The sequence below is a fragment of the Stegostoma tigrinum genome, chromosome 8, assembly GCF_030684315.1.
Source record: "Stegostoma tigrinum isolate sSteTig4 chromosome 8, sSteTig4.hap1, whole genome shotgun sequence".
NCBI classification, from domain to species: domain Eukaryota; kingdom Metazoa; phylum Chordata; class Chondrichthyes; order Orectolobiformes; family Stegostomatidae; genus Stegostoma; species Stegostoma tigrinum.
The window spans coordinates 53,288,088-53,312,716 of NC_081361.1; the positions used below are offsets into that span (position 1 = coordinate 53,288,088).

General features: G+C 41.2%; 1 protein-coding gene across 1 annotated transcript; it reads right to left on the reverse strand.

The window, feature by feature from the left end:
- Positions 1-198: 198 nt before the first annotated feature.
- Positions 199-18,163, reverse strand: ptger3 (prostaglandin E receptor 3 (subtype EP3)). Its single transcript, XM_059648247.1, has 2 exons — positions 17,250-18,163; positions 199-2,009 (listed from the first exon to the last, which is right to left on the reverse strand). The coding sequence occupies exons 1-2, from the start codon at positions 18,099-18,101 to the stop codon at positions 1,707-1,709; spliced, it is 1,155 nt and encodes a 384-aa protein (XP_059504230.1). The 5' UTR covers positions 18,102-18,163; the 3' UTR covers positions 199-1,706.
- Between the last annotated feature and the right edge of the window lie 6,466 nt (positions 18,164-24,629).

The window sequence follows — 24,629 nt, forward strand, 5'->3', positions numbered from 1 at the left end:
CCTTTTTCCTAGGATGGTGACGGCGAGCACGAGGGGGCATAGCTTTAAATTGAGGGGTGAAAGATATAGGACAGATGTCAGAGGTAGTTTCTTTACTCAGAGAGTAGTAAGGGAATGGAATGCTTTGCCTGCAACGGTAGTCGATTCACCAACTTTAGGTACATTTAAGTCGTCATTGGATGAGCATATGGACGTACATGGAATAGTGTAGGTTAGATGGGCTTGAGATCGGTATGACAGGTCGGCACAACATCGAGGGCCGAAGGGCCTGTACTGTGCTGTAATGTTCTATAAGACATTTAAGGTTTCCTTCAGTTATTTTGATGCTACCTTTCTTCTTCTATCTTTCAAAAATCCGCTTCCCATCGGTTACTGTTTCCCTAATTACAATATCCTAGCTTTGAGAGTAAATTCTGAAAGATGATTTAATAGAGAAGAGGTGGAGAATGAGGATCCATCATAACTGACAATGACCAGGATCAGTAAACCCAATTAATTGGCCATATGCAGGACAAAAGTCAGGATAGTGTTCCCACTGTTAGCCATGTAAAACAAGGTATATTAGGAAAATTGGAGCTCATTCCTGGGGCATTTCTATGAAGTTAGATGTGTACAGACTATTTTCGTTCTCTTTCATTTCCCACAATTTAAAAATTTTTGTTATTGGGTTTAATTTGAAATGAAAATTTTCTCGAAATAATAGCATCTTACCACAAAAAAGATGGTCATTCAGTCCATTGTACCTATGCTGACTCTCTGAAAACATATCCAACTGATCCAACTACTCATGCTCCAAAAAACCTCTCTTCTTTCTCATTACAATTATACATTCTATTTCCTTTCACAATTATTATTGAATCTGCTTCCACTTCCTTTTCATGCAGTGCATTCTAATGACAACTCATTATGATAATCATTTTTCTCATCTTCCTGTGGTTCTTTTAGCAATTTTCTTGTTTGGGGTGGCATCAGTTTTGACAAAGCATGTAAACAATCATAGGGCACATCATGACATATTGCAATTAAGTGATCTCTGCCCATGTGTCAAATGCCAATTCAAATATTCCAGAAGTTCTGATCCAGTTGATCATCTTTCGAGAGTAGGTTGCTTCATGTCATTATGCAAGTATCATTGTCTATACCTCAATTTCAAATGTGAGCTATCTGTTGATATTAGTTTTAAGTTTTAGCTTCGATGTATGAAAGCAGGTGAAAGGACAGAAAAACAAATGAAAAGTATGAGACTTTGGCATGGGGGAGCAGAAAATGGGAAGCAGACCAACAGGCAACTCATTGTGGCATGCATTTTTGAGCAATCTCTCAGCTAAGTGGAATTGCTGGAAGCTTTACCTTGGCAGTCTTAAGGTGTACCACATGCTTTGGCATCTGTTCTCAGGTCATTCAAGTGCTCTGTGCAGTGTTGAACTGAGCTGTCTCTCCTTGCCAAGTACAATGCATTTTCATTGAGGGGCAAATAGAACACTTGTTCCTTGCCAGCAATCAAAGATAGTGTAAATCAAATAATCTCTAATGGAATGGCGTGTAATTTATAGATTTAATATGTCAGCAGCTCAGATAAAGCAAGTGAATGAACTCAAAAACTTCTAAGAGTTGCTCCACATGCATATTTCATACTGAAAGAGCCAAAGATGAGATTTTCTCTCATCATATAATCAACCCAAATATGAAAATTTGGTTTCTCTCATTTATGTTGTTTGTTTCTTCACTTGGTCTCTTGGTTCCACTGTTACAGGAATCTCCTTGAAACCCTCAACTGAGCAATTAGTAAAAGCAGTGGCTACTTGACACACTTTCCTTAATAGGATTTCTCGCAGCAATAAATAAATCCATGGATCTAGGATCTGATTTAAAGATGCCAATCTAATGGCAGTGAGGAGAAAATTGCAATCAGTTTGCATTTCCTTATTTAGGCCTGAGATGTTGTTTGGAGGAGATGAGTAGCAGAGATCTGAAGAACTTTCAGTGTAGATCATTTTCGACATCAGTACCTGAGAAAGACAGAATTAGAAGATTTCAATACTAAGCAAAAAATAAAAGCAATCTGAGACATAGACACATAGAAAACAGGTGCTGCAGGAGGCTACTCAACCTGAATGTTTGCACTGCCATTTAATACCACTGCCTATCCTCCACCTCAATTCCATTTCCTTGCACTCTATCTATTGAAAAATTAATTATTTAGAAATGTATTGATCTGTCTAGAATAAATGTAACATCTGAGTCTTTACAGTTCTCTGGATCAGAGAATTCCAAACATTTACCATCCACTGAGAGAATAAATTCTTCCTCAGTATAAACTATGTTTAATCATACACCTACACCAACTAGTATTCTCAGTTTACTCTGCCTGCCCTGAAGGAGGTGAAGTTCTCAAGGCATCAGCAGTCCTTACCTTGTTTTAGTGTCTATGGAAGGTCCACTTTTGCCCTAATTATAGTGGCACATTTTAGGTGCGCTGGGGAAAGAATTCATCCAAAAATAAGACCCAAGGTCTTCAAAGAGATACTCTTGAGACACATTTAGACAAAAACAAGGAATCAAAGAGAAACAACATTACATGGGACACCGTCTGAGAGTGGAGACGGTGTTAGGAGCAGTCATTCTAACAATCCTTCTGTAAATCAATTCCGTTATTTTTTTCTTTGTGTCTTTTTTGAATTCTGGAATAATTATTTCTATCTTCATCAATTTGTTTGTTTTGAATTGTCTTACTATGATAAGGAAATGTACTCCATTTCCTCTGCAGGCTCACTTGCACTTTTGTTGGGAACTCAGTCAAAAAAAACCCAAAACTTAACAATTAAATAGGGATCAGTAACGTTTTATCAGTTACTCCAAAGTGTGACAAGCATATGCTCCAATAGATTCTTATCGTAATATCCAAAGCTGATTCACTCTCTGTGGAACCACAACAAACAGAGATGGGCCGAGAGGTGGCAGATGGAGTTCAACCTGGATAAATGCGAGGTGATGCATTTTGGAAGGTCGAATTTGAAAGCTGAGTACAGGATTAAGGATAGGATTCTTGGCAGCGTGGAGGAACAGAGGGATCTTGGTGTGCAGATACATAGATCCCTTAAAATGGCCACCCAAGTGGACAGGGTTGTTAAGAAAGCATATGGTGTTTTGGCTTTCATTAACAGGGGGATTGAGTTTAAGAGTCGTGAGATCTTGTTGCAGCTCTATAAAACTTTGGTTAGACCGCACTTGGAATACTGCGTCCAGTTCTGGGCGCCCTATTATAGGAAAGATGTGGATGCTTTGGAGAGGGTTCAGAGGAGGTTTACCAGGATGCTGCCTGGACTGGAGGGCTTATCTTATGAAGAGAGGTTGACTGAGCTCGGTCTCTTTTCATTGGAGAAAAGGAGGAGGAGAGGGAACCTAATTGAGGTATACAAGATAATGAGAGGCATAGATAGAGTTGATAGCCAGAGACTATTTCCCAGGGCAGAAATGGCTAGCACGAGGGGTCATAGTTTTAAGCTGGTTGGTGGAAAGTATCGAGGGGATGTCAGAGGCAGGTTCTTTACGCAGAGAGTTGTGAGAGCATGGAATGCGTTGCCAGCAGCAGTTGTGGAAGCAAGGTCATTGGGGTCATTTAAGAGACTGCTGGACATGTATATGGTCACAGAAATTTGAGGGTGCATACATGAGGATCAATGGTCGGCACAACATTGTGGGCTGAAGGGCCTGTTCTGTGCTGTACTGTTCTATGTTCTATGTTCTATGTTCTAAACTACAAGCAATGCACAGAGAAGACTGAGAGCAAGTCAAAAATTAGACAGCCGGAAAAAAAGCTTCTGGCTGTACATTTTAAATAAAAAAAAACAAAACAAGGATTCATGAATCTAATGCTTGAGCTCTAATTGGGCGAATATATACTTGCAAATCAGAGCAAAAGTTTACCCGAGGCATGAGAGATGAAACTACAAGGTATGCATCCTCTGTAGAACTAATGACTTGTCTAAACTTGTACTTGTGTAAAAGGTAACAAAAAATATAGATAAGCAAATGGGTTTCAGTCATGAAGTTAAAAATCAATATCCTAAATCAACTTCCTACATTGCACCTACATTTCAAAAGCACTTCATTGACTATAAAATGTGAGGAGACATCCCATGTCTGTGGAAGGTGCTATACAAACAGACAGCTTTCTTGTATAATTAGGTGTTCTGTTAACCCTTAATTTAGGTGAAATTGATTCTGCTTTTAGTTCATGTTCATGTTTAGCTCATGAAATTGCAAACTGTTCCAATGTCAGGATTATTATTGTTATCATAATAGTGACTCAAAACAAGTAGATAAAACACAAGTTCACATAAAAATAAGCATTGATTATGTTACTTGAGATGGAGAGGCAGGAAAGAAAGAAACACTTGCATTTTATACCACATTTCATAGCCTCAGAACACCGCTAAGTGCTTTATAGACAATTAAGAACTTAGAAGTAGGTTTTTTAAAAAAAAAATTGGCACACTCAGGTGTGCTATAGCACACCTCTAGGACAGGTGGGACATAAGCACAGGCCTTCTTGCTCAGAGGTAGGGCACTACAAGTGCCATCAAGTGCTCTGAAGAATAGTCACAGCTGTAACTTTAAAAAAATTCTGGCAGCTAATGTGCATACAACAAGCTTCCACAGACAGCAATGTCATCATGCCTGGGTGATCTGGTTTGGCAATTTTCATAAATATGCATATTGACCTGGACAAAGGCCTTGTTTGTCTTCAAAACAGTGCTGTGGGATATTTTACACACTGTTGAAAGGAGATGGGGCCTCATTTTACAGTCTCATCCACTGGAATCAAACTTGAGCCGACACCTTCTGATTAAGAGGTGAGTTCTACCAACTGAGTCAGGATACAGAGCACTGGTAAGTGATTGGTAGGATATGGCAAGTTGCTTTAAAAGAATGCTATGCAGGCAATGTTGATTTCTTGATGGTCTCATGTTGTGGTAACATAGAATGTGAGTTTCCAATTTGCATCATCTGATTTTAACAGTTGAGACCTATCATTGACTAAAATGGTTTTAAAAAGGACAAGCAGCAAGGATTATGGCAGTTTGTATGGGTGGGAAAATATTTGTCAGATGGAGGTTAATATAAGAAAGTGCAAGGTCAGGCACGAGGAACAATTAAAAGGCAGATAATTATTTAAATGGAGTAAGCCTCCATAAAAGTAGATCAAGAATGATCTGAGTGTTCTTATGCATAAAACAAAACGCTTGTAGGCAAGTACAGCATATAATTAAGTAGGCAAATGATATATTGCTGGGTTTTGGAGTTTAAAAATAGGGAAGCCTGTTACAAGGGTACATATGAGGCTGCAATGGAGTACTGTGCACAGTTTTGGTTCCTGTATTTAGAAAAGGATGTAATGGCATTGGTAGCTCTATGAGATAGATTTATTCAGTTAACTCCTGGGATGAAGTGGTTGACTCATCATGAATGGCGAAACAAGTTATGCCTTTATTCACCACAGCTTGCAGGAATGAGGGTAATCTTTTTAAAACATACAAGAGTTTGAAGGAGCTTGACAGTATAGAAATTATAGAGAAGGTGGTGCTGGATATCTTAAAATGTGTAACGGTGGATAAATCCCTGGGACCTGATCAGGTGTACCAAAGAACTCTGTGGGAAGCAAGGTAAGAGATTGCCGGGACCCTTGCTGAGATATATGTATCATTGATAGCCACGGGCAAGGTGCCAGAAAACTGGAGATTGGCTAACATGGTGCCACTATTTAAGAAAGGTGGTAAGGAAAAGCCAGGGAACTTTGGGAGATAACAAGGTGTAGAGCTGGATGAACACAGCAGGCCAAGCAGCATCAGAGGAGCAGGAAAGATGTCGTTTTGGGTCTGGGCCCTTCTTCAGAAATGCGGGAGGTGAAGGGGATTCTAAAATAAATAGAGAGAGGGGGGAGGCGGATGGAAAATGGATAAAGTAGCAGATAGGTGGAGAGGAGACAGACAGGTCAAAGAGATGGGGATGGAGCCAGCAAAGGTGGGTGTACGTGGGGAGTTAGGCTGGGGGTAGGTCAGTCCAGGGAAGACAGACAGGCCAAGGAGGTGGAACGAGGCTAGTAGGTAGGAGATGGGGTTGGGGCTTGAGGTGGGAGGAGTGGATAGGTGGGAGGAAGGACAGTTTAGGGAGGCGGGGACGAGCTGGGCTGGTTTTGGGATGGGGTCAGGAGAAAGGAGATTTTGAAGCTTGTAAAATCCACACAGATACCATTGGGCTGCAGGGTTCCCAAGCAAAATATGAGGTGCTGTTCCTTCAGGTGGCATCATTGTGGCACTGCAGGAGGCCCAGGACGGACATGTCGTCCAAGGAGTGGGAGGAGGAGTTGAAGTGGTTCGCAACTGGGAGGTGCAGTCGTTTGTCGCGAACAGAGCGTAGGAGTTCCACAAAGCGGTCTCCAAGCCTCCTCCTGATGGCGTACTAACCTTACATCACTGAGGCCAGACGCCAGCTCTCTGACACCTCCTCCTACCACCCCCTTGAACATGATCCTGCCCCCAACGACCAAAACATCATCCCCCAGACCATCCACAACCTCATCACTTCAGGTGGCCTCCTGCCCACTGCCTGAAATCTCATTGTTCCCCAACCCGGCACCACCTGCTTCTATCTCCTTCCCAAAATCCACAAACCTGACTACCCTGGTTGACCCATTGTCTCCACCTTCTCCTGCCCCAACTTATCTCCACTTTTCTCAACTCCATTTTCTCTCCCTTGGTCCAGGAACTCCTCACCTATGTCCATGACACCACCGACGCCTTCCACCTCCTCCAAAAGTTCTGATTCTCTGGTCCCCAACACCTCATCTTTACCATGGACGTCTAGTCACTATACACCTGCATTCCCCATACAGATGGCCTAAAGGCCCTTTGCTTCTTTCTATCTCGCAGGCCGGACCAGTCCCCCTGCACCAACACCCTCAACCACTTAGCCGAACTCGTCTTCACCCTCAACAGCTTCTCTTTCAATTCCTCCCACTCCCTACACACAAAGGGGGTGGCCATGGGTACCCGCATGGGCCCAAGCTATGCCTGCCTCTTTGTAGGTTACATGGAACAATCCCTCTTCTGTACCTACACTGGCCCTAAACCCCACCTCTTCTTCCATTACATTGATGACTGTATCAGCGCTGCCTTGTGCTCCCTTGACCAACACCTTCCACCCCAAACATAAGTTCACCTGGACCATCTCCTTCCTGGACCTCTTCGTTTCCATCTCTGGCAACCACCTGGAAACCGATATCCATTTCAAGCCTACCGATTCCCGCAGCTATCCAGAATACACCTCCCTTCACCCACCTTCCTGCAACAATGCCATCCACTATTCCCAACTCCTTCACCTCCGCTGCATCTACTCCTCAGATAAGGCATTACACTCCCAGACATCCCAGACGTCCTCGTTTTTCAAGGACCGCAACTTCTTCTCTATAGTGGTCGAAAATACCCTCGGCCGTGTCTCCCGCATTTCATCCCTCACACCCCGTCCCCACAATAACAACCAAAACAGAATGCCCCTCATCCTCACATACCACCCCACCAACCTCTGGATCCAACACATTATCTTCCAGGACCTCCGCCATCTGCAATCCGACCCCACCACCGAAGACATTTTTTCGGAGTGACCACTCTCTCCGTGACTGCCTTGTCCACTCCACACTTCCCTCCAGCCCCACCACACCCAGCACTTTCCCCTGCAACCGTAGGATGTGCTACACCTGCCCCTACATAATGCCTCTCATCCCCATCCCAGGCCCTAAGAAAACCTTCCACATCAAACAGATGTTCACCTGCACATCTGCTAATGTGATATACTGTATCTGCTGTTCTTTTGTGGCCTCCTCTACATCAGGGAAACCAAGCGGATGTTCGGAGACCACTTTCTGGAACACCTACACTTGGTTCGCACTCAACAACTGCATCTCCCAGTCGCGAACCGCTTCAACTCCCTCTCCCACTCCTTGGACGACATGTCCATCATGGGCCTCCTGCAGTGCCATAACAATGCCACCCAAAGGATGCAGGAACAGTACCTCATATTTTGCTTGGAAACCCTGCAGCCCAATGGGATCAATGTGGACTTCACTAGCTTCAAAATCTCCCTTCCCCCTACCACATCCCAAAACCAGCCCAGCTCGTCCCCGCATGCCGAGCCTGTCCTTCCTCCCACCTATCCCCTCCTCTCACCTCAAGCCCCACCCCCACTTCCTACCTACCAGCCTCATCCCTGCCTCCTTGACCTGTCCGTTTCCTTGGGCTTAGCTAGCCCACCCTACCTTCCCACCTATACTCACCTTTACTGGCTCCACCCCCACCTCTTTGACCTGTCTGTCTCCTCTCCACCTATCTGCTCCTTTATCCATCTTCCATCTGCCTCCCCGCTCTCTATTTAATTCAGAATTCCCTTCCCCTCCCCCATTTCTGAAGAAATGTCTAGACCCAAAACATCAGCTTTCCTGCTCCTCTGATGCTGCTCAGCCTGCTGTGTTCATCCAGCTCCACACCTTGTTATCTCAGATTCTCCTGCATCGGCAGTTCCCATTATCTCTGAAGGGAACTACAGGAACTATCTGCCTGTACCGCTCGCATCTGCCTGTACCGCTTGTAAACAAAGTTTTTCACTGTATTTCGATGCACGTGACAGTAAATCAATAGTTGGAGGGAAGCCTGACGGACAGGACTTACATGCATTTGGAAAAGCAAGGATTGATCAGGAATAATTACCATGGCTTTATGCGTGGGAAATTGTGACTCACGAATTTGATTGAGTTTTATGAAGTAGCAAAGAGGACCATTGAGGGCAGAGCAGTAAACGTGATTTATATGGACTTTAGTAAGGTGTTCGACAAGGTTCCTTATGGTAGACTAGTTAGCTAAGTTAGATCACACAGAATACAGGGAGAACTAGCCATTTGGATACAGAACTAGCTCAAAGGTAGAAGGCAGAGGGTGGCGATGGAGGGTTGCTTTTCAGACTGGAGGCCTGTGACCAGTGTTGTGTCACAAGGATCGGTGCTGGGTGCTTTTTGTTATTTATATAAATGGTTTGGATGTTGACATAGGAGGTATGGTTAGTAACATTGCAGATGATACCAATATTGGCATTGTAGTGGACGGGAATGAAGGTTACCTCAGAATAAAATGGGATCTTGATCAGATGGGTCAATAGGCTGAGGAGTGGTAGATGGGTTTAATTTAGATAAATGTGAGGTGCTGCATTATGGAAAGGCAAATCTGAGCAGAACTGATACACTGAAAGGTAAGTTCTTGGGGAGTGTTGCCAAACAAACAGACCTTGGAATGCACATTCATCGCTCCTTGAAAGTGGAGTCACAGGTAGATAGGATAGAGAAGAAGGCGTTTGGTATCCATGCCTTTATTGGACATTGCATTGAGTATAGGAGTTGAGAGGTCATGTTGTAGCTGTCCAGGACATTGGTTAGGCCACTTTTGGAATACTATATGCAATTCTGGTCTCCCTGCTCTAGGGGCGATGTTGTGAAACTTGAAAGGGTTCAGAAAAGATTTACAAGGATGTTGACAGGGTTGAAGGGTTTGAGCTGTAGGGAGAGGTGAGTCTATATTCCCTGGAGCTTCGGAGGCTGAGAGGTGACCTTGTCGAGGTTTATAAAATTATGAGGGGCATAGATAGGGTAAATAGCCAAGGACTTTTCTTCGGGATGGGGGGGTCCAAAACTAGAGGGTATAGGTTCAAGGTGAGAGGGGAAAGATTTAAAAGGGATCTAAGGGTTACTTTTCCATGCAGAGGGTGGTGCATGTATGGAATGAGTGGGACTGGTACATTTACAAAATTTGAAAGGCATCTGGATGGGTATATAAATAGGAAGGGTTTACAGGGATATGGGCCAAATGCTGGCAAATGGGACTAGACTTATTTCGGATATTTCATTGGAATGAGTTGGACCGAAGGGTCTGTTCCCATGCTATCATGCTCTATGACTCTAAATGAATGTGATGTCACTAGTGGGGGAATTTCAATCCAGGAGATATAGTTACAGAATAAGAGGATACTAATTTAAAACTGAAATGCCAATGAATTTCTTCTCTCAGAGAAGAGTTAATGTCTGGAATTTTCTAACCCAGAGTGTTGTGGAGGCTAGATCTCAAAGTATTTATGAAGAGGAAGATAGACTTTTGAAAGAACAAAGAGATGCGGGCTATGAGAAGCTATCACCAGAGGAATTCAGGGTTTGATCAAATCAGCCATGATCCAACAGAATGGTGGGGGCAGGCTTGGCTAGCTGAATAGTTTACTCCTGCTCCTATTTCTTCTGTTCTTTTATTCACTTAAGAAAACCGTGCAATTAATTCTTTCATTTTGACTATGATTCTATTTTGATTGAAGAGTTATATAGCTGCATACTAAAAAGGAATAAAAACATTTGTTCCAATCAATCAATGGGGATAAAGAGGGAGCTCATTAACCCCTCCTCACCTTGACAAAGGTGGACAATTCTGTGACTCATTACCACAGTGCTTCTGGATTTATTCCATACTGTCAATGAGGAACTCTCCACAGGCTATGCAGTGGCACATTGTGTTGTTGTCCCTAATGCATTGATGCAGTACATGCAGCTCTGCTTTGAAAAGGCACTATGTAAATTATTCTTTAACCCAAGAAGTTGTTTGTCAAGATTTGCAGATGCACTGAAGAGTTGCCCAAATAGGACTAGCTAAGAAAGGGACTTTGAAATAAAGTTAGCAAAACTATGCCAGGTGGAACTAAACAAAGTTGCTGGAAAAGCTCAGCAGGTCTGGCAGCATCTGTGAAGGATAAAACGGAGTCTGGTGACCCTTCCTCAAAACTATAAGAAGCAATAACTTTCGGAAAATTAGTTTTGGGAACAATAGCACCTTGAAATTTCTCTCCAAAGGCACTCACCATCCAGACTCAGACATGTATTGCCATTCCTTCACTGTTGCTGGATCAAAAACCTGAAACGCTCTCATTAGTCGCACTGTGGGTTTATCTATAGCACTTGGACTGTAGTCAATCTAGAAGGCAGTTCAACATCACCTTCCCAAGGGCAACTAGGAACAGTCAATTAACACTGGCCCAGCCTATAATGCCCATGTCCCAGGAGTGAATAAACAATAAAGTTGGATTAGGTATTCACGTGCACTGTACACTAAAACGCACAGGTACTAAATGTACATAAAAATGTTAATGGAATATTGGCCTTTATCTGAAGAGATTTGGAACTCAAAAGTAAGGGTTGAACAGAACATTAGCCCAACTCCATTTGGAGTACTGCTTTCAGCTTTTAGTAGTACGTTGACTTTGGAACGAGTACAGTATGATTTAGTAGAACAATACCAGGGTGAAGCAGGTTATTTCGCAGACAGATTATATAAATTTGTCTTATAGCTCCCTGAATGCAGAAGACTGATGGTGGTTTAACTGCAGTGTTTTAAATTATGAGATTCATTACAGTTGAGCCATCTAGGTCTGAAATTAGAATGTATTTTACAAATACACATAACAGGGTTAAAAGTAGATAATTTGATGCCTCGAACCTGCTGTGCTACTCAATAAGACCACGGCTGATCTCTTTGTGATGTGTCATGTTCCATGTTTCTGTCCCCCTCAATAATTTTGATTCCCTTGCCTAACAAGGATCTATCTACTTCTGCCTTAAAGCTATTTAAGGTCTTCCACCTCCCATGTATTCTAGAGCAGAGAGTTTCAAGTCTCAAGACTGTCCAGTTGAAAAAGGTCTCCTCATCCATGACCTGTGAAGGTGACCCCTAAAAATAAAACACTGTCTGCTAGTTATAGACCCAACTCCTTTCCATGATCAACTTGTCAGAACCATTCAGGATCTTATTCACTTCATTCAAGACACCACTCATTACTCTAAACTCCTGGGGAAACAAACCCAGTTATTACAACCTTTCTTCATAAAATAACTCATTTATTTCAAGTATCAATCAAGTAAACCTGTCCTGAATCACCTCCAATTTATTTACATTCTAAGTGTTGTGCCTCATGCCTTTCAATACCCAAATCCCTCTACACTTCGGAATTGTGCAATCATTTTTCAATTCTGCAAATGCTCTCACGTTTCAATCTTTCTACCAAAGTGAAAAACTTCACATTTTCTGACACTATTATACTCCACCTGCCAGACTTCTGCTCACTCAACTGATCTTTGTCTATACTTACTTTGGCTTTTTCATAACATACTTTCCTAACTACCTTCATGTCATCAGGTGATATGAGCTACCTAGCTTTCATTCCCCTCTTCCTGATGTTGGCGTAAACCGTAAAAAGTTTAAGCCCCAGCATAGATCCCATGGGACTGCACTCATCACGTTCTGCCAATAAAACAACAATTTTCTGATGAAGGGTCAAAGTCCGAAACGTCAGTTTTCCTGCTCCCCTGATGCTGCTTGGCCTGCTGTGTTCATCCAGCTCTACACCTTGTTATCTCTCATTAATTTAAGTGTACTGTTTTTTGCCAGCCAGTCTTCTATTCAGGCTAATATGTGACAGCCACCGACATCTGGCTCCATTCCACAACACCCCACACACACATTTTCCACAATAATTTTTGATCAATAATCTTGATCAAATACCTTCTGGAAATCCAATGCCTATAAGCTCTCCTTATTCCTACTTCTTTGAAAACAATCCTGCAAAGAACTCCAATAAACTGGTTAAACATTATTTCCCTTTGATGAAACCATGGTGACTCTTCCTCATTGCCTTAAGTATTTTCCAAAGAGCACAGCTATAATCTCCAATGGATGTCAATAATAACAGGTCTATAGTTCCTGGTTTTCTGCATCCTTCCCCTCTTGAACTGAGGCTTATATTTGCTACTTTCCAATCTGATGTAAGCAAATCTAGGCATACTTGCACGATTAACACCAACACATCTATTTGCAATCTCCTTCAATACCCTAACATAAAGTCCCTTTGGATCTAAAGTCCTATCAGCCTGCAGTTTCATTAGTTTATTTCCCTCATGATTGTAATTTCACAAAATTTCTCTCTCCCTTCCACCTCATGATTTACAGTATTACTGGAAATGTTTTCTGAATCCTGTATATAGCAAAGAAGCAATGGAACGCTTGACTCCAAAATGTTGTTCACATTTGGGTAATAAAAATTTGCAAGACCCAGGCTGATTGTAACCCTTACTGAAAAAAACAAAAGAGCTAAGGTGGGCAAATAGAATTGATAGCGTGGTAGGGAGAATGGTCTTCTGTTGGTGAGTTACACTTTGACTTATTCATTTCTTTTACTATTTCACTTCAACATTTTCAATTAGTTTGACTCTCGGTAGTGTAATAGTTTCTTTTTACCTGCTTTATAATTTCAAGATTAGACTTTGCTTTCTGGCCTAACTTTATCTTAAACTGCAGATTGAAATTTTGTTTACTTTTGATACTTACATATTCTTCATATTTATACATTGGTATTTATTTAATATTTTGACATCAGTAAGGTAAAACAGCAAACTCTAGGTTCCATGGTAATTGTGTAAGTCTGTAATAATGACCAAAATATGTTCAGTATACCTTTGGAATAATTCTTTGGGATTCTTAAGATAAGAATTGTACTGTACAATTCAGCCCATCAAGCCTGATAAAAGATAGAGATCAGCAATTCAATGAGATCATGATAATGGGCACTTTAAACTCTATCCTCTGACCATTGCGCCATATTATTTTCATACCATCGTCTGGTAAAAATCTTTCAATATTGGGTGCGTTTGATTCCAGCTCAAGTTCCATTGTCCTAGTATAACTCAACAATAGGAAAAGAAATTGCTCTATCTACCTTCTCAATTCCTTTCAATATTTGATCAAGCCTCAATCAAATCAACACATATAAACTGCCATATTCAAAGAAATACAAATACAATTTACAAAAGTTTTCATTTTTAATCACTGGAACCTGGCAAGATTAGGGTGAAAGGTCCTACATTCCTTCCAAACTCACTATGTCCTTTCTAGGGTCCAGTGGCCATAGCCGTACATAAGTCCTTCTGACGTGGTACAACCAAAGTTTAATTAGTTGCAGCAATTTTATCCCTTGCAGGATTATAGAATGAAGTTTAGTATTCATATAGCCGAAGTAATTTATATACCTGATCAATACTAACTAAGCTGTGTATTTCCACCATTTTCTGCTTTAATTTCAGATTTCCAACATGTGTATTCTTCCTTTTATCTGCCTTAGTAGTGCATTAGTGGACTGGAAGACGCTAGAAAATCTCTGTAAAGGGAAACTGTGTTATATTTGTACAGTACTTTTACCTGTGCAAGAAAGAAAATTCTAATTTTTAGATGAGTGAAATTGACAGTTTAATAAAGGCTAAGATAATAAAATGTGAGGCTGGATGAACACAGCAGGCCAAGCAGCATCTCAGGAGCACAAAAGCTGACGTTTCGGGCCTAGACCCTTCATTTACTAAAGGCTTACCTCTTTTGGTAGCCACGAGACCCCCATACCATAAGCAAATTTTCGTGATCTGCTGAGCCACACTATATTGGACTTTGATCTTATTGAATAGTGGGACAGGTACAAAAGGGCCATATGGTCTATTCCTTGTTCAGATTAATGTGAGGACATATGCACATTGATAAACCCATAGGGGTGTGCTAATCTCTCCCATCTTTACTATTTGACAAGTTGTCATTTGCAGCCTCGAACTATTATTCATTAGCTCACAGGCCATTCAGCATCTGGGTTAGCTCTAACAATTATACCACAAGTCATTAGAAATGAAAAAAGATACCTGAATTCGTAAATTTTGAACAGATGGGAATAAGAAAAGAGGTGACTGATGTGAGATCTGTTAGAAGTGTTAAGTTTATTTAGGATTTTATAAGATAGATTTAGAATATATGTTTGTTTTGGATGTGGGGGTAGAGGAAACAAAAGCTTGTAAAAGTAGCCGCCAATACATTTTACAAGGTATTCAAAAGAAGCTTCTTAGATTATGTACAATGTGGAACCCAGTATCAAAGAATTTGTGCCAAATAGCAATACATTTTTGTTGAAAGATTGGATATATAGATAAAGAGAACTAAAACTGTCTCAGTTGAAACATTAACACCAGCATGGACCTGCTCAGCTAATCTCCTTCAGTGCTGTCAATAAAATAAGATTCACTTATAATTCAGTTTCATTTTAGAGATTTTCCAGCGTCTTCCAGTCCACTTATGCACGACTAAGACAGATTAAAAGGAAGAATACACATGTTGGAAATCTGAAATTAAAGCAGAAAATGGTGGAAATACACAGCTCAGTTAGTATTGATCAGGCATATAAATTACTTAGGCTACAGGAATATTAAACGTCATATCCGAAATCCTAAAAGAGATGAAATTGCTGTAACTAATTTAGCTTGGGTTGTACCACATCTGAAGGGTTTATGTACAGCTATGGCCAGTGTCCCCTAGAAAGGACATAGTGAGTTTGGAAGAAATGCAGGACAAATTCAACCTAATCTTGCCAGGCTCGTGATTAAAAATGAAAACTTTTGTAAATTGCATTTGTATTTCTTGGAATATAGATGTTTATATGTGTTGATTTGATTGAGCTTTTATCAAATTTTGAAAGGAATTGAGAAGGTATGTTGTAACTAAATAACGGAATCTTATTTTATTGACAGCACAGGAACAAATTGGCTGAGCAGGTGTTAATGTCTCAAATGCGAGATGACAAAGTGTGGAGCTGGATGAACACATCAGGCCAGACTGTTTTAGTTCTCTTTATCTATATATCCAATCTTTCAACAAAAATGCATTGCTATTTGGCACAAATTCTTTGATACTGGGTTCCACATTATACATAATCTAAGAAGCTTCCTTTGAATACCTTGTCAAATTTATTGGTTGCTACTTTTACAAGCTTTTGTCTCCTCTACCCCCACATCCAAGACAAGCATATATTCTAAATCTATTTTATAAAATCCTAAATAAACTTAACACTTCTATGAGATCTCACATCAGTCACCTCTTTTCTTATTCCCATCTGTAGACTTTCCTGATTCAAATATCTTTTTCAGTTCTAATGACTTGTGGTATAATTGTTAGAGCTAACCCAGAGGCTGCAAATGACAATTTGTCAAATAGTAAAAATGGGAGAGATTAGCACATCCCTATGGGTTTATCAATGTGCATATGTCCTCACATTAATCTGAACAAGGAATAGACCATTTGGCCCTTTGTACCTGTCCCACCATCAATAAGATCATAGCTGATCAGCTTGCTCCACATTCCCACCAATGCTCAATAGCCAATCAAACTCTTGCTTACATGAATCTACCTCTGCTTTAAAAAATATTCAAAGACTACACTTCAACACCTTTGCAGGAAAAGAGTTCCAAAAACTCAACTTTTGGAGAAAACAGTTGTCTTCCTCCCTGACATAAATGGGTGACCTCTTATTTTTAAACAGTAACTCAGAGTTCTGGGTTCCCTTGAGAGGAAACCTTTGCTTGTCAATATCCCTAAGGATTTCAACTGTTTCAGTCAAGTCATCTCTTCCTCCTCCGAACTCCAGCAGATACAAGGCACCCCAGTCCAACACTGACATATTCTCCGAGTAATCCGGTTGACAATTTATATTCGGATGTTTAATTTAGATGGAGTCTCCGGTCCGAAGATGAATGAGTCTCAGGTGTGAGGTGCCTTAATGAGAATTCAGTCCCACAGCTCTTAAATAACAGCTAAAGATGCTTCAGTTTTACAGCGCGTTCAATACTGTCCTGCACATTGGAGAAATTATAGTTTGTTATCCTCAGTAGCTACAGTACAGATACATATATTTAAACTGAAAAATGTTTGCTTCTGCCTTAAAGACTACAGTATTAACGCCTCAAGTCTAGAAATAAACTTGCTCTCATTTGAAATATGAACTTCCATTCGGAATGTTTACATTCTCATGCTTTCCTCCCCCCGCACCCCCCACCATCAACCCACGGCCCCCACCCCCCCAAAATTTCGTCGGCCAAAAAACACTGCTCCCTGGAACAAGAGCAAAGTGACTGGAAAAGCTCAGCAGGTCTGGCAGCATCTCTGAAGGGGGGAAAAAAGGTTAACGTTTCAGGTCTGGTGACCCTTCCGCAGAAGGATCAGAGACTCTGATCTCTGGAACCACTATCGGCTGGAGGTGCACACGGCTCGTTGTATCGTTTAATGCCATGTGTTTTGAAGGACCTGGTTACTTACCAGGAGAGGGAACCAGCAAACACACAGCACGCACATGATCCCCATCAACTGCATTAGCGTTTCCACCGTGATCCTTTCCCATTGCTTGTTTGAGGTGGTCAGCTTCTTCTTGCAGCGCACCACCAGTGCCCGGATAGTGGCGACATTGCAGCTCAGTGTGACCAACAGAGAGGTGATACCCAGCACCGTGAAAGTAGAGGCAAATATGGTGTTGCCTAGGATATGGTTGCCAGTGTTGATGAAGCACCAGGTACCCGGCCACTGCAAAGTATACTTCCCAACGCCAGCAATGGGCAGCAAGGCGAAAGCTCCTACACCCAGCCAGACAGAAAGCACTACCAGCTTGGTCAGCCTGGTCGTCATGTGGTGGGAGTAATACTGGGGAGCGTGGATAGCTAAGGTCCGCTCAATCGCCATAGCACTCGCCAAAAACAAGGGACAAAGGCCAAATGTGGTCATACAGATCCCAAAGAAGCTGCACAAGTTGCCGGATGGGTCCACTCGGCTCCATTCCCTGTTGCTCATATACACTGAAATAACGACCGGGCTAATAAGCAGTTTGCCCGCCAGATCGGTCAGAGCCAGGGCTCCGATAATCAGCAGGAAGGATTTCTTCCTCTTGTTTTCCTTCTTGTGATAGGACCTGTACACCAGCAGCAAGGCGAGCGTGTTCCCCGCGATGCCAGCGATCATCATAGTGACCGGGAAAGCCACAGATACCGACACACATTGGGCAGCAGAGAGAGACTTGTTGCTGGGCAACTCGGAGCTGGAGTTGGCGCCGACCCACATGCTGCTGTCCTCCGAGTGGTTCCAGCGGCGGGGATGAGGGCGCACACACTGCAGGTCCATCACCAAACACGGCGACCTGCTCAGTGCCGGAGCTCTGCTCCCAGCCCGCTGTATTCCGCCGAGCGACCTGTCGGTCTGCAGGCTGGGACTTACTCAACCAACTCACATGGTCCTCGCAGCTACAACTGTAAAGAGGCGTGTTCTCTGAAGCTCGTCACTCGAACCGCTCGGCTAAAAGCACGCGGGTATCTTGTCGTGTAGGAGGAAAGTATCGATTCTCACTGACATAAATAATTTCCAATTACGACGACCAGTCGCTGTATAGGAGAATTGGAAAATCCTTAAGTCGTGAAAGGCGCCATAAAACCCCCCCCCCAATTTTGCAAAGATGACATTAGACCACAGAATAAGCAGAAACACGAATACAACTTAAACTGGCGGCAATGCTTTGTACTGATGATACCGATAAACAGCTCACACGCCAGCAACCAATATTTTAACATTCATCCCTTCAGCTTGCGTTGAGTGGGGTTGGGGAATGATGGCTATATTTTATACCGTGCCTACCGTTTGATGATTTAACTCTCGACGACCATTCATGGGCAGGTTGTTTAGCTGCACAGCGCAATAAACATTACAATAAAAGGCTACGAGCTAAAAGGGTTCATAAAACAAAAGCGATCGATGCTCGTGCAGAACATCACTTTAACAAGTGTCACAATGTTTAACTGAGACAGAGGCACAATTAGAACGTGGCAAGGTCAACGAGACAAACTACAAAATACATTTCCTTGTTTGCTTAAGATTAAACAAAATCGGTACCCTACATTTACATCTGGAGTTACTGCAATGAGACATTGCCAGCAGAATATATTTCAGTTTGAGTGGCTCCAAGTTTCAGCGCACGGTCCAGTTTATTTAAAAGCCTTTAAGGAACCTTAGCAACAAATTACCACCAGTACAGAATGTAGTCATTATGGAGAGCTGGCGGTGATGCTCCAAGACGGAAGAGTATCAGTTTTATGTTCATTACGTTAGGGATTACGGATAGTCAGCCTGGTTCTGTGCAAGGGAAATCGTGTCTCACAAAAAATGATTTGACATTTTCGAGGAAGTAACCAAGAAGATTGGTGAGGGCAGAATGGTAGATATTGTTTACTTGGACTTTTGCCTTTGACAAGGTTCACGGTGGTGGACTAGTTAGTAAAATTAGATCATATGGGATTGAGGGTGAGCTTGTCAACTGGATGCAAAACTGGTTTAATGGTAAAAAGTGGCAATGGAGGGCTGTTTTTCAGACTAGAGGCCTGTTCCACAGGGAACAGCGTTAGGTCCACTTTTGTTTCTCTTTTATATAAATGATTTAGGTGATTGCAAATGGCACAAAATTGGTGGCACAATTGACAGTGAAGAATGTCATCTGAGATTACAAAGAGTCTTTGATCAATTGGATTAATGGTCAGATGGAGTTTAATTTCGATAAATGTGAGGTATTGCATTTTGGGTAAGATAAACAAGGGCAGGACTTATCCAGTTTAAAGTAGGGCACTGGGTATGATGGTAGAACAGAGAGACCTAGGGGATTCAGATACATAGTTCTTTGAAGTTTGTGTCACACGTAGACAGGGTGGTCAGGAAGGCATTTAGCAGGCTTGCCTTCATTGTTCAGACCTTTGAGTAAACGAGTTGTGACATCATTTTGAAGTTGTATAGGACTTTGGTGAAGCCTCTTTTGGAGTATTGTGTTCAGTTCTGGTTGTCCTGTTGTAGGAAGGATTTAATTCAACTGGAGATGGTGCAGGAAAGATATAACAGGATGTTGCCAGGAATGGAGGGTTTGAGTTATAAAGAGAGGCTGGGGCTTTTTTTTCAGTGGAATGTAGAAAGTTGAGGGGCAACCTTATCGAGGTTTATAAAATCATGGTAGGTATAGACATGGTGTATTGCAGGTGTCCTTTTCCAAGGTTGGGAGAATTCAAGACTAGGGCACATATTCTCAAGGTGAGAGGAGAAAGATTTAAGAAAGGCTTTTTCTTTTACAGAAAGTGTGGTTTGTAAATGGAATGAACTGCCAGAGGAAGTGGTGGATGCAGGTACAGTTACAGCATTTAAAAGACATTTGTAGAAGTACATGAAGAGGTAAGGTTTGAAGGGATATGGGCCAAGCAAGGGCCATATTAATTAACCCCATGATCAAGAGCATTAGCCTGGATCTCTGGATAATCAATCCAGCAGCATTATCTCTAAGTCACCATATCCTCCACTTGACTATGTTTATATCTTCATCTACCCGCACTTGTACTTTCAAGATTTTGTATATTTGTGTCACTGGGTCTCTGTGATATGTACTATCCAGCTTTTTCTTTTCATTTCACTTATACTCTGGTATACATTAAAAAAATTTTTTATGGTATCATTAGCTTGTTCAAATAAACTGAAGTTGTAAAACAGGTCAAGCCTTTGGAAATGATGTCCTTGATATTCCACATGTCTTTGAATATTTACTCATTTAATCTAGAATTTTAAAAAATCCAGAAGCTTGCTCACAACAGATATTGGAGTGATGTATCCAGTTTAATACTAGGGATTAGAGGCTGCCAGATACAGAAGTGATAAAGTTCAGTAAGATAAAGGGGGAATTGGTCATAATCACTGGGCAGAAAAAAGATCAGCAACTAAAAAACCTCCCAATATAATACAGGTAGAGTACAGTATAAGTCTCTTCTGACAAGGCAAAGGGTATATCAAATATCTGGATTAAATCTGAACTGAAAATTAAAATATAGATATTTTAAAATATCATAAAAATCAATAATATTATAAGAATGAGGATTATAAAAATTGTGGCATAGAAGTGCAAGGAGTGATTGATGGGGCACAAAGGATAATAAGAAAAGGGAAATAATGTCGTGTACAATAATTAAGGCTTTGATAAAGATGAAAAAGAAAGGATTCATCAAGGAGAAGGGAAGGCCATTTAGGGATGAAGTAAAGAGTCCAATTATGGAGGATTAAGTTACGGAGACAAATATTTCTCCCAACAACTTTGAAAGAGAGAATGCAACAATATTAAAGAAGAATATGGAACAATGGTTAGAAAAATCCCTAAGAAAAGGGAAGGTAAAAGAAAACATATGGAGAATTTTTCTCCCATGATATGTATCTTAGGTTGTTGAAAGGCATTGGAAAGGATGGAGCAAAAGCTTTAGTTGTAATTGTATAAACCTGGCAAGGTACGAAAATTTTGCAGAGATCTCAGAGTTTCTTGTCTGGAGACTCAAATATATAATTGCCTGTAAGGGGAATTCTGATAAAGTGATAAAAATGTCAATAGAATTTTAGCTTGAATAAATAGTATAATGGAGGAATGTTGCATCAAACAGGGGCCCAGATCACAATCACCTGTCAGTAATGTGGAACTCTTTCTTGACGTTTTGGAAAACCAAATAGTTGCATGGTGTAGATGAGGGAGACTAGTTGAGTGCATTTAGATTTGTGTAGCTTCCTATCATGCTTGTGGAATATTTCACACAGATTGTGAGGAAACTGTCTTCTTTATTCTAGTCTCTATTCAGCAAGAAATAATCTGCACACTTGGAACATATGGCTAAACTTCATTTGACAGATTAAAGCACTAATGAGCATCTAATTAAGTGTATTTAAATAAAAATCATTTTGGAAGAACTGAAGTAGATACCATGGGGTGTTAGCATCATTTCATTAATCATGATGGACTTTAGTTAAATTGGATAAATTGGGTCAAAAGTATTTTCTAAGTTACAGATGGCTCCAACTATGTAATGACTGAACACTTAAATCATGAGAAAGATTGGTAAAATTAAAACCTACTGTAATGGAAAAATTACACTCTGTGCCAGTGTACAGCAACATATCACACTAGCAATCATTCTGAATTCAATGCTGCACTGCTGATCCCAATTCCTTTGTCACTCCTGTAAAAATTAATTTCACTTGCCATGGCAGATGAGGAGGCTGTTCTAGCGCAGTCTTAATGATTCAAATCAGAATTGCTGCTGGACAATGGTAATAAAAGGTTGCCTTGTGAAGTTATTTTAATAGTTTCCCGAAAGCGAGGGTTTTGTTACTTAAGTATGAAATTTGACAAACTCCATGGGGAGAGAGCAAATACCAGTGAAACAGTCTGCAAAGTCCTGGTTAGCTTCATTGAAAGAAATTAAATCTTATGCCCTTTCTGGGGCTTTTATTATCTCCAAGCTATTATCTTTTTTCCCTTCACCATGTATGTTGCTACATCTGTCCACATCGTGTATCTAATGTGAAAGGTACCTAAGAGCTCAGCAGATATTTGTTACACCATCCACTTACATCAGCAGTCCCATTTCTCATGAACATTGGCTGCCCTGCTCTTGTCCCAAAGATTTGGGAAGGGAGAATAAACTGCAGAAGAATTCTCAGTCTTGGCTTTCTTTCAGATACATTGGAAAACTGAGTCATTTTGTTATGCATTTTGTTATGAAAGTAACTTCAGCAGAACTTGTAACATTTCAGTGACTATCCATAAAAAAAACAAAATTATAATGCTGTCAGACAATATTTTAGCTGCAAAACATACAAATTGATTTCTCTAAAATAATATTTGTTATTTGCATTTGTGCAAATTAAGTGAAAGAGTAATATGATGATTTACCTGGCATCAGCTGCCAGCCTCTCTGATCTTTTTAATGTTTCTAAGATTGCTATCCAAAAGTACTGTATTTAAATATATAATGACTTAACCTGTATTAAGACAATATATATCGACAGAACACCACAGGTACATTTACTAGCAAAGAAGAGGAGAATACCTGCTCTTTTCTGTAGGTAAAGCCTGTCCTATGATATGGTTCTTTCAATGGTAACCTGCCTATGACTTCAGTACAGGATTATTTTGAAGACAGAAACATAGGCATTCTCCTCTTGTTCCATAAAACAGAAAAGAACTGGACCAGAAACAGAACAGGTTGAAGAAAAGAAATTGTAAATTGTTCCAGTTTGAATAAAGATTGACATTTTTACCAAATATGTCCACTATGCTGAATTCAAAAATGACAATTCAGAATTTTCCTGTAGCTTGTGGTCCAAGATGAACTTTGTGAAATGTAAAAGAAGTGTTGATTTCTTGGACTGACTAATTTCTGCGATGGTGGGACTGACCTATGAGGACAGATTAAGGAGACTGGGAACGTATTCTGGCACAAAGCTTCAAAATGTGGGCAAGACTACAAAATGTGGTGGTGACTTGAAATTTTGTGCTCCCTCAGCTCTGAAGCAATAGTTGCCCTGAAACTCTGACAGAGTTATAACAGCTGTACTCCTGCTCGAACAGACTCCCACTGTCACAGAAGGGTCACATTGAAAAGTGGAGTTGAAGTAACTCATCAACTACAATCTAGAAGAGTGGAGCAGGCTGAAGGGGTTGAATGGACTGCTACTTCTGTTTTTATGGGTAGCATTCAACCAGCGTCTGAACGATGTAGGCAATGTCAGGATTACAGGAAAGTGTGGCAAGAATGTAAACTAGATTTTCAATGTCAAGAAAAAAGGTCCAACATTCCCCTTAAGTTTATAAAGGCTATTTGAGAATCTCACCAGTTAGTGGTAAGGGGCTCATGTGCATGTATTAACATCTCATTATCCAATCTCATCTCACTTATATACAGCTTTGTATCCTCTCAGGTACAGGAGCTAAATGAGATGGCATCAATTTCTAACTCCAAAGTCAGAGCACTCACTAAGAGTTGCAATTCACTGGAGTTTTCTTTGGGATTTCATCTTGGACAATATTCCTATAAATTAACTAAATGTGAATAAATTATTACTCAGGTAACAAGGATGTTTAAAATAATAAGAAACATAGTAATTAAGGTTTTAAAGTAGATTTGTAGTTTGGGTTGTGGATTAGATTAGATTCCCTACAGTGCCCAACAAGTCCACACAACCCCTTGAAGCACCCCACTCAGACCCATCCCCCTATAACCCACACACCCTGAACACTACGGGCAATTTAGCATGGCTGATCCACCTAGCCTGCACATCTTTGGGCTGTAGGAGGAAACCGGAGCACCCGGAGGAAACCCATGCAGGCACGGGGAGCATGTGCAAACTCCACACAGACAGTCGCCGAAGGTTGGGATCGAATCTGGGTCCCTGGTGCTGTGAGGTTGCAGTGCTAACCACTGAGCCACCGTGCCGCCATGTTATGGTTGGGTCACTGAGCTGGTTCGTTGTTTTTCCACAGGCCCTGCTGGGTAACATCATCAGTGCAGCCTCTGATGAAGCACCAATGTGTTTTCCCGCCTGTTATTTAAACTCAGGGGTCTGTTGAGCTGGATTACCTCACTTCCAGTTTTTCTTCACAGTGGAGTGTACATAGGGTCGAACTCTATATATTTGTTGATAGCTTTCTTCGTGGAGTACCAGGCTTCTAGGAATTCCCATGCCTGCCTCTGATTTGCTTGTCCCAGCATCTTGGTGTTGTTCCAATCGAGCTGGTGGTTCTCCTTATCCACGTGGATACAGATGAGTGAGTATTGGTCATGTCTTTTTGTAGCCAATTGGTTCATGTAC

What these genes read in the sequence shown, in the direction of transcription:
- ptger3 (XM_059648247.1), bottom strand. Translation starts at nt 18,101, where the DNA reads ATGGACCTGCAGTGTGTGCGCCCTCATCCCCGCCGCTGGAACCACTCG. An exon ending in TTTGCTGGTTCCCTCTCCTG is followed by an intron (nt 2,010 to 17,249) that starts GTAAGTAACCAG and finishes TGTCTTTCTCAG; the next exon opens with GTACTGATGTCGAAAATGAT.